Consider the following 11,284-nt stretch of genomic DNA (forward strand, 5'->3'; position numbering starts at 1 on the left):
GGGTCCCCAGCAAACTGATGAATTGTTAAACTTCAGCATTATTTCATTTACAAGAAGTGAACACAGAGAATGTAGAAGAAAGTTCTGATCAGTTTCTCTGTTCTCTCTCTACAGGTCAGACAGTCATGGGATTCTGGACAAAATCAAATCTAATAAAAAAAATAATTGGGTCCGAGAGATAAAGTCTTATTACATGGGGGTCCACGGCCTTAATGTGGACTAAATTAGGGCTCCTTGATATGACAGAGGTTGAGAATCACCGCTATATGTTCTGTGTAATTCATATGAGACGCGGCGGTACCTTTGCAGAGCGCCTGGACGAAGCTCATGAGGTCCGGGGCCTTTCCGGACCGCAGGATCTCGCTCAGAGCCCAGATGTAGTTCTTCGCCAGGCGGAGCGTCTCGATCTTGGACAGCTTCTGGGTCTTGGAGTAACACGGAACCACTTTCCTCAGACTCTCCAGCGCGTCGTTCAGCCCGTGCATGCGGTTCCGCTCGCGCGCGTTGGCCTTCATGCGACGCATCTTAAACCTGCAACGATACATGGATCAATATGAGTCCCGTTATCGATCATCAATACGGACAACAGCCACAGCGGTCCTGCCATCAATTAATTAGAAACTTCAATAAACTTCATCTCTACTGAACTTTTCATACACAAAGTACACACACACACACACACACACACACACACACACACACACACACACACACACACACACACACACACACACACACACACCAGGGGAAGTTACAAGAAGCATTTGGAAAACGATATTATTATATAGCCTAATAGTAGTAATATTATCATGAATTGCAAGCAAGTCGATAAAAATGTTCTCAGTTTTATTGATCCAGACTTCAGACTGTGACGTATGTCCGCTTTGATCTTTAATGTGAACAAAAACACAACTATCGAGACTATAAGACCCGACAGGAATATTATAGGAACATCAAAGTGATTTCCGTCGGCTCCGATGCAGTCCGGACCAGAGCGAATCAGCTGATACTGATATTAGTTCATTACAGTTAATTAATATCAGTTCGATAAAGAATTCCATCACTGTGACGTCACTGCACCTTTGCAGACGCGCCTTGGTCATCTTCTTCTTCTTCGGCCCGCGCCTCTTGGGTTTGTTCTCTCCATCTTCCTCCTCCTCTTCCTCCTCCTCCTCCTCCTCCTCTTCCTCGTCCTCTTCCTCCTCCAGCCGCCGCAGGCCTTCCTCCTCCTCCTCCTCCTCCTCTCCTCCTCCCCGCTCCATCTCTCCTGCCGGGCGGAGCTGCTGGTCCTCCGCCTCCAGAGAAGCCTGATCCTCCATCAGAGACCGGGTCATGGTGCTTACTGTCTGAAAATATACAAGACAAATTATTAATAATTACAATTAATTACAGCATTACAAATAATTACAACAATTAGAACATAAAAAAATATATAAGAAAACGTATTAATATTAAGTCAGAAAATAACAGAAACTTCCATCAGAGACCGAGTCATGATGATAATAATTCTAATACAGAAAATACAGAGGAAAACTAATAAATATTGATAAGAGGTCATGATGTCAGTAGAAGAAATGTAATAAAAGTCTTCTAATAAAGCGGAAAATACAGAAGAAAACTAATCAATGATCAGAAAATAAGAGAAACTTCCATCAGAGACCCGCGTGCTGCTCACTGTCCGTTTATTAGACAAAACAGAAGAAAATGTATTAAACCTGATTTTATAATCTATTGAAGAAAATAGAAATAGAAAAGACAAATAGAATAGACAAATTGTAAAAATCGTGTAAAAGGATTTACTGTCTGTTAAAGAAAAGAGAAGAAAATGAATCAATAAAAACAGTCCGAAAGAAAAACATCTGAAAGAAAAGAATAAAATAAAATAAACTGTTCCGGTTCCGTTTAAATGTTGAAAATAGAATTTAGTTATTTATCCGTTAAAAACTTCTACTGTTCTTCTGCTGAACCGAGCAGCAGCGCGTGAGTTAAATAAACTGTTTCTATTAAAACTGGATTCATATTCTGCTGTGAAATAATTTCCCTGCTTCATTTAAAATAAAAACAATAAAGAATCTGAGCGTCTTTCCGACGGAAAAAAGTCCTTTAATATTCAGAACACACGCAATAATATTTAAAAAATGTATGAATAAAAATAAATAAAATAAATAATAGTAATAATAATAATACCATAGAAAGGCTACTTATTATTGTTCATATTAGTAATAGTAATAGTAATAATTATTAGCCGTGTGCTAACTGACAAATCAAATCAGTTTTCTTTCATTCATCCCGCTTCATGTCTTTAGGAGGAGAGAGACAGACAGGTGGAGGACAGACAGACAGGTGGAGGACAGACAGACAGGTGGAGGACAGACAGACAGGTGGAGGACAGACAGACAGGTGGAGGACAGACAGACAGGTGGAGGACAGACAGGTGGAGGACAGACAGGTGGAGGACAGAGATAAAAAGCATAAAAATGATGAACAATTAAACAAAAAAACAACAAACAAAAAAAAAGATTTTAAATCCCGGAGAGGAAAAAGATTTTTGACTCTCGCAGCGAGAAGTCTGTCTGACAACAACAAGGGTCATAATAATACTAATACCTATACTAATAATATTAATAATACTAATAATGATAATAAGAAAATAATAATAATACGATAATAATAATAATAATAATAATAATAATAATAATGATAGCGTAATGGTTCCTACTCAGAGCCAGCTGGTCCAGACTGATCAGACTTTTATTAAAGTTCACCTGCTGAGTTATTAAATGTTCATGTAAATATTAATTTACAGAATCGATTAGATATAAATCATAGATTTTAGAGAAGGTTAAAATAAATCAGTTCAGCTTCCCGCCAGTCAGTCAGTCAGTCAGTCAGTTGACTGGCTGGTTTCTGCTGTCACAGGATCAACCTGACAGCTGATCAATCAATCAGAAATGAATTGATCAGATCGATTATTGATGAAATAAGACGACCTACCTGTTTTAATGAGCTGCTGTCAGATCAGACGCATGCCGCGCGCGCTTTGCCTGTGTGTGCGTGTTTGTGTGCGTGCGTGTGTGTTCTCTTCTGAAATGTGTGTGTGTGTGAGAGATGCTGCAGCTTATATAGCCGAGCAGAGGATGATGCTGCGGAGAGAGAGAGAGGTAGAGAGACACAGGGAGGAGAGAGAGAGAGAGAGAGAGAGAGAGAGAGAGAGAGAGAGAGAGAGAGAGAGAGAGAGAGAGAGAGAGAGAGAGAGAGAGACTGGTAGAGAGACATAGGGGGTTAATTAGCATACCGAGGCCCCTCCCGGCACGCGCCATATGGTGTCTACGTCATTAAAACGGCCCCGGGGATCACGTGACAAATCTTCCATTTGTATCAGCCAAAGACTCTCTCTCTCTCTCTCTCTCTCTCTCTCTCTCTCTCTCTCTCTCTCTCTCTCTCTAATTAACGTCCTATGTCTCTCTACCTCGCTGTCTCTCTCCCTGCTTCTCTTTGTGAGGAAAGTTGACCATCTGTCGCCACACACACACACTCACACACACACACACACACACACACACACACACACACACACACACACACACACTCACACACACACACACGCACACACACATACACAAACACGCGTGTGGGGGGGCGGGATTCCATATATATTGTTCACATTTTATTTGTTTTTAACCACTTTATTGTTAGTAGTATTTTTGTATTATTATTATTATTATTATTATTATTATTATTATTATTATTATTATTATTATTATTATTATTATTATTATCTGTTGTGATGTGGAGCCTGTTGATCAGATCAGATCAATGTTATTGATAAAGGCCTGACAGTGGAAACATGAACAGTAACAGTAGGCTAGTTATCTACTGATACTGTTATTATAATAATAATAATCATAATCATAATCATAATAATGATCATAACAATAACAATAATAGTAATAATAATACATTTATTTATTTATTATCTTAAAGCAAAGTTTACAAGAGCATGAAAACAAGGAAAAGTAAAAGCATGAAAGGAGAAAAAAGTTAAAAGACATGAAAGCATAAAAAAAAAACAGGATTAAAGTAAAAAAAACATGAAAGCAGGCGAACAGAAGTGATTTTTAACAAGTGATTTAAAAGATGAAGCTGATTCAGCAGCTGAAGTTCCTCACAGTAAAATCCAGTCAGCTGTCGTCTGGAGTCAGAGGAGCCGGTTCATCCTCACTGTGATCTGAAAGTGATCAACTGGATCTGAAGGTGATCAACTGGATCTGAAGGTGATCAACTGTCAACTGGATCTGAAGGTGATCAACTGGATCTGAAGGTGATCAACTGGATCTGAAACAAACTGCTCGCCTTGTGGGAAGCAGGATCCAGCTGCTGCGCTCAGAACCAGATGGAGGTGAGCAGGAAAGGATGGAGGGAGTTTCAGTCTGAACAAGATGAGATACAGACATGGCAGACTGGAAGAGGTTCAAAAGTTAAATATATATCTTAACTGAAATAATTCTCTTTACCTGATCCAGATCACAGTCAAACATCACTGCAGTTTCTCCAGAGTTCAGATGGCAACATCACACTTTTTCTGATTTGTTTTCACTGAGCTGCTAGAAGTTCTGAGACTGTAATGACAGAGCGGCACTTCTTGGGAGCGTTGATGCAGTTGGTGTCACTTTTTTTATTGGAAGATATGTACGGGATAATGTCCGATGAGGTGTCCGTTATCAGGAATTAATGGACGACGGGGAGGCCAGAACCGTCAGTTTCCCTGGTAACACCTGAGGGTTTGACTAATACCTGGAACAATCATTACCATCCCATAAGGTTCTTATGCAATGGAACTGTGAACAGACAGTTCCACTGGAACTACTTAGAGGTGTCCATTATCAGGAATTAATGGACACCCTGCAGCCAATCAGAATCGAGTATTCACCCAGACCATGGTATAAAACTGGGTATCATCTGCATAATGATGGAGAAACTCATTAGCCCTCATTCATCCTGCTGTCGTCCAATCAAATCTGATCTTAAAGTGACATGCGATCATTTCACCACAAAAGTGTTTATCATTTCCATGTTTATCGTAGCCCTAAAAACAATCTGCTAGGAAAACATGTTCGCTCATTTCAAAGAATTTGCGTTGCACATGGGAAACTAGATTTACTGCCGTTACAGGCTGCCACTGCTGCTTTGTGTAACGTTTAATATCACAACATCTTCACATGGCATGGTTAGGATAGGAAATGGAAAAATGGAAATTTTAGAGGCAAACCTCCTGCTAAACAAAACACTCTCTGCTTCTTGGGTCTTTTTCCTTTTTATAGGCCAAATGCGCATTTTGGGTGTGTCATATGTAAATGATCAGTTGATTCCACGCGGTTCTCATTCCACGGCTGCCTTTGATTTACAAATCTGCGATGTAGTTGGGATGTGATGTCATTTTGGCGGTGTGAGAAAGTTTCATGAATTAGATGTGCCAAGTGTCTTAGGATCGTTTCCACGGTAGTTTCTGCGCTCTTTTCCACAACAGCTTGATGAATGAGGAGCCTTGTGTTTCTGAACGATGAAACACAAGACTCAAGTCAAGTCAAGTCAAGTCAAAATTTATTTGTATAGCACATTTAAAACAACCACAGTTGACCAAAGTGCTGAACAGGCTTACAATACCAAAATAAACAAATATAAAAGTAAATAACACATAAGAATAAAAGAAAACAATAAACATAATAATAATAAAAGAATTGCGGCACAATAGAAGATGGAGTCAAGGTGTCGAGCTCAACTCAAATTAAAAGCCAGCGAGAAGAGTCGGGTCTTCAGCAGACTTAAAGGTTTCCAGGGTCTGAGCAGTTCTGATATGAAGAGGAAAGCTGTTCCAGACTTTAGGGGCAGCCGCCGCCAAGGCTCGCTCACCTCTGGACCTCAGAACATCCAGGAGACCTCAGTGCTCTGACTGGAGAATGATGATGCAAGAGTTCTGCTAGATAAGGTGGCGCCAGCCCATTTAAAACCTTAAAAACAAGCAATAAAATCTTAAAATCAAACCTGAAACAGACAGGAAGCCAGTGGAGGGAGGCCAATACTGGTGTTATGTGATCAGGTTTTCTTTTTCCAGTTAGAAGAAGAGCGGCTACGTTTTGTACGAACTGCAGACGACGAAGAGGAGACTGATCTGCACCCACACAAAGAATTACAATAGTCTGACCGAGAGGTAATGAAAGCATGAATAACTCTCTCGAAATCCTTGGGAGAGAGACAGGCCTTTCCCTTGGCTAAAGGTCTTAACTGAAAAAAGCTAGTTTTGACAACTGAACTAATCTGTTAATCAAATTTGAAGGAGCTGTCAAAAATCACACCAGGATTCTTAACTAAAGGTCGATTGTAAGAAGCTTAAGGGCCAACAGGACCATCAGAGTCATCCGATAGGTCAGGTCGTCCAAACATAACGACCTCAGTGAGAAGAGGATTGGGCCCAGAACTGAACCCTGCGGAACCCCACAGGTAATATCTGCTGAGTATGATGATGAGTCACCTATACTGTAGGGCTGTAACAGCTGAGGACTGAGGGAACCAGACTGTTTTTATGGAGGCTTGAACTGCTTCAAAACTAGAAAAGAACCAGTGAAAGAGAAATGTTTATATCAGTAAAATGCTCAGACCCACAGCATCAAAGACATCTGTAAGAAATTCTGAATGACATCTAGTGGACAAGTAAAGGTGGTGGTTGACTAGTTGCTGGTTGACTAGTTGCTAGTTGACTAGTTGACTAGTTGCTGGGTTTGGCTCCTGAATGTTCAGCTGTTCCGATTGGATCGTTGCCTCCAGGAGAACAGCAGCTCTGACCAATAGGAATCAGCAGACTTTGGACTGGACTGTTCTCCAGTGGAGTGGTTGCTATGGTGACCGGTGGTTGCTAGGTGGTTACCAGACAACTTTAGAGTACCTGTCTGTCTGACCGTCTGTCTGTGTGTTTGTCAGTCTGGATATGCTGACAGCTAATGGTTAACAAGGTACTACCTCTCTCCACCTGTCTCTCTCTCTGTATCTCTCTCCCTCTGTATTTGTCTACCTCTCTCCACCTGTCTCTCTCTCTTTCTCTCTCTCTCTCTCTCTCTCTCTCTCTCTCTCTCCCTGTATTTGTCTACCTGTCTCTCTCCACTGTGGCAGTAAATCAAACTGTAAACAGAGTCTGTACTGGCTGTCGTCCCATCTCTCCATCTCATCATGTTCCTCTCCGTCTCATATGTTTTCTTGTTGTCATTGTCCGTGTGTGTGTGTGTGTGTGTGTGTGTGTGTGTGTGTGTGTGTGTGTGTGTGTGTGTGTGTGTGTGTGTGTGTGTGTGTGTGTGAGTTTCTTCATGTTTTTTTTTATGTTTTTGTTCCTCCTGGTTCCTCTGAAGCTCTCAGGTTGTTCAGTTTTCAACAAGCTGTTTTCTGTCTTTATCTCCTTGTTTTTTATTTTGCTGCAGATTGTATTGATCATTTTGTTCTGTGATTGATTGATGGTTGATCAGTTAGATCCAGGCAGGCTCACTCTCTGTAAAATCCTTTCAGACAAACTGTGATGAAGAGCTGCAGAAAAACTTGAACTTGAACTTGACAAACAGGTAAGAAATCAGTCAGACTGGAGCAGCTTTCAGTTCAATTCATTCAATTCTTCTTCTTCCTCTTTTTCCTCTTCTTCTTCTTCTTCTTCTTCTTCTTCTTCTTATTATTATTATTATTATTATCATTACATGTATGACAGAAGGTTTTTATTAAAAGCAAAGTGAACAAACAGCAGAATGATTCTGTTGAATAAGAATTATTATTCTACACTGCAGGCATATCTGTGTGTGTGTGTGTGTGTGTGTGTGTGTGTGTGAGAGAGAGAGAGAGAGAGAGAGAGAGAGAGAGAGAGAGAGAGAGAGAAGGTCAGATCATCATATTCATACACAGAACCAAGCAACCAGTGAAACACACACACACACACACACACACACACACACACACACACACACACACACACACACACACACACACACACACACAGAGGTGTCCTGCTGCCCAGTATCAGACCAGTAACATTATTTTTTATTATTTTTATTCTCATTGTTTGGGTTTTCTTACAGTAAAATTATCAAATGAACTGAGGGAGAGAAATTATATTTTCAGTCACGTGACTCTCAGCCAGGACAGATATGGGGTTTGGAAGGCGGATCTGAAGCAGCTGAGATGTTCAGACAGCAAAGAGTTTCTGAACACGGTGTGAAGCAGGAAAGAGTTTCATGGGGTCTGGTTTCCCCCTGCTGGTCATTTCCAGGTACTGCAGACAAACTGATGACCGTTCAAACTGTTTCCTCCTGGTTCAGGCAGGAGCTGGTTCAGCTTCAGTTCACATCAGAACCTGAAGGGCCGTCCTGGTGGATCGGTGGTTTATGGCATGTACCATGTGACCAGGACCTTTGTCACATGTCATCTCTCTCCCTCTCTCTCTCTCTCTCTCTCTCTCTCTCTATCTCTCTCTCTCTCTCTCTCTCTCTCTCTCTCTCTCTCTCTCTCAGTCTTTCCTCTCTCTCTCTCTCTCTCTCTCTCTCTCTCTCTCTCTCTCTCTCTCTCTCTCTCTCAGTCTTTCCTCTCTCTCTCTCTCTCTCTCTCTCTCTCTCTCTCTCTCTCTCTCAGTCTTTCCTCTCTCTCTCTCTCTCTGATGATGAGATGCCTGGTAACTGACTGCTGACACAGTGCATTATGGGTATATTTACTATTACTACTACTATGAGAAACGTGATATAAAAACAGATAAGTACAGTATTTGGCCTGATGGAGGCTGGTTGGCTTGAAAATTTTAAGGCTAAAACTGCTCCATCAGTTCAGTTTTTATGAAGCTTGGAGGGATGGTGCACTCTTCATGGGGACGACATGTTTATTGTTTATTGTTTATTGTTTATTGTTGCCTTGGTTTTTGTGTTTTCCCTCAGCGCTGTCAGACTCCGTGTGTTCGGAGTCAAGTTTATCTCTACAGCTTTCATTTCTCCAAGGACTTTACAGACTTCCCAGATCTGACTGATCAACAATCAATCACAGAACAAAATGATCAATACGTCTGCAACAACATACCTGATGGACCCGTGCTGCTAAAATACTGATGGACTCTGCTAAAATAAAATAAAATAAAATAATAATAATAATGATAATAAAATAAAAAAAACTAAAACTAAAATTCTTTATCTGTCTCTATGCTCTCTATGTCTCTGTCTCTGTCTCTGTCTCTGTCTCTATGTCTCTGTCTCTATGTCTCTGTCTCTATGTCTCTGTCTCTATGTCTCTATGTTTCTGTCTCTGTCTCTGTCTCTATGTCTCTGTCTCTGTCTCTATGTCTCTGTCTCTGTCTCTATGTCTCTGTCTCTGTCTCTGTCTCTGTCTCTGTCTCTGTCTCTGTGTCTCTGTCTCTGTCTCTATGTCTCTGTCTCTGTCTCTGTCTCTGTCTCTGTCTCTATGTTTCTGTCTCTGTCTCTATGTCTCTGTCTCTGTGTCTGTCTCTGTGTCTCTGTCTCTGTCTCTGTCTCTGTCTCTGTCTCTGTCTCTGTCTCTATGTCTCTGTCTCTGTGTCTGTCTCTGTGTCTGTCTCTGTCTCTGTCTCTGTCTCTATGTCTCTGTCTCTGTGTCTGTCTCTGTGTCTGTCTCTGTCTCTGTCTCTGTCTCTGTCTCTGTCTCTGTCTCTATGTCTCGTAGATCCTTGCTTTGTTGTATTAAAATCTCATGTGTACGTCACTTTGGATAAAAGTGTCTGCCAGATGGGAAATTGTAATTGTAAGGAAACAAAATAAATCACAAGGCAGAAAACAACCTGACAGCCTCAGAGGAACCAGGAGGAACAACAAGAGTACATCATGAGGAAAAACATGGAGGAAACTTTGTGGGGGCTGATTCATAGACAGGAACCCCCCAACCTACTGCCAAGTAAGAAGATAGACCCTACTGCCAAGTAAGAAGATAGACCCTACTGCCAGGTAAGAAGATAGACCCTACTGCCAGGTAAGAAGATAGACCCTACTGCCAGGTAAGAAGATAGACAGCACCCTACTGCCAGGTAAGAAAATAGACCCTACTGCCAGGTAAGAAGATAGACCCTACTGCCAGGTAAGAAGATAGACCCTACTGCCAGGTAAGAAGATAGACCCTACTGCCAAGTAAGAAGATAGACAGCACCCTACTGCCAGGTAAGAAGATAGACCCTACTGCCAGGTAAGAAGATAGACCCTACTGCCAGGTAAGAAGATAGACAGCACCCTACTGCCAGGTAAGAAGATAGACAGCACCCTACTGCCAGGTAAGAAGATAGACCCTACTGCCAGGTAAGAAAATAGACCCTACTGCCAGGTAAGAAGATAGACCCTACTGCCAGGTAAGAAGATAGACAGCACCCTACTGCCAGGTAAGAAGATAGACCCTACTGCCAGGTAAGAAAATAGACCCTACTGCCAGGTAAGAAGATAGACCCTACTGCCAAGTAAGAAGATAGACAGCACCCTACTGCCAGGTAAGAAGATAGACCCTACTGCCAGGTAAGAAGATAGACCCCACTGCCAGGTAAGAAGATAGACAGCACCCTACTGCCAGGTAAGAAAATAGACCCTACTGCCAGGTAAGAAGATAGACCCTACTGCCAGGTAAGAAGATAGACCCTACTGCCAGGTAAGAAGATAGACCCTACTGCCAGGTAAGAAGATAGACCCTACTGCCAGGTAAGAAGATAGACCCTACTGCCAGGTAAGAAGATAGACAGCACCCTACTGCCAGGTAAGAAGATAGACCCTACTGCCAGGTAAGAAGATAGACCCTACTGCCAGGTAAGAAGATAGACCCTACTGCCAGGTAAGAAGATAGACAGCACCCTACTGCCAGGTAAGAAGATAGACCCTACTGCCAGGTAAGAAAATAGACCCTACTGCCAGGTAAGAAGATAGACCCTACTGCCAAGTAAGAAGATAGACAGCACCCTACTGCCAGGTAAGAAGATAGACCCTACTGCCAGGTAAGAAGATAGACCCCACTGCCAGGTAAGAAGATAGACAGCACCCTACTGCCAGGTAAGAAAATAGACCCTACTGCCAGGTAAGAAGATAGACCCTACTGCCAGGTAAGAAGATAGACCCTACTGCCAGGTAAGAAGATAGACCCTACTGCCAGGTAAGAAGATAGACCCTACTGCCAGGTAAGAAGATAGACCCTACTGCCAGGTAAGAAGATAGACCCTACTGCCAGGTAAGAAGATAGACCCTACTGCCAGGTAAGAAGATAGACAGCA

At 41.9% G+C, this 11,284-nt stretch overlaps 1 protein-coding gene across 1 annotated transcript in view; it reads right to left on the reverse strand.

Moving 5' to 3' along the window:
* Positions 1 to 1,334, reverse strand: part of neurod1 (neuronal differentiation 1) — a 2,617-nt gene extending 1,283 nt beyond the window's left edge. Inside the window, exons 1-2 of the mRNA XM_071514487.1 lie at positions 1,081 to 1,334; positions 302 to 531 (exon numbers count right to left, since the gene is read on the reverse strand). Coding sequence (XP_071370588.1) covers positions 302 to 531; positions 1,081 to 1,334 — 484 coding nt within the window. The remainder of the gene's footprint in view (positions 1 to 301; positions 532 to 1,080) is intronic.
* Positions 1,335 to 11,284: the final 9,950 nt, after the last annotated feature.

The sequence above is a fragment of the Centroberyx affinis genome, unplaced genomic scaffold (assembly GCF_046629955.1).
Source record: "Centroberyx affinis isolate AG114_WGS23_722 - 3 ecotype Tasmania unplaced genomic scaffold, CSIRO-AGI_Caff_v1 ptg008977l_1, whole genome shotgun sequence".
In the NCBI taxonomy this organism is placed as follows: Eukaryota; Metazoa; Chordata; class Actinopteri; order Beryciformes; family Berycidae; genus Centroberyx; species Centroberyx affinis.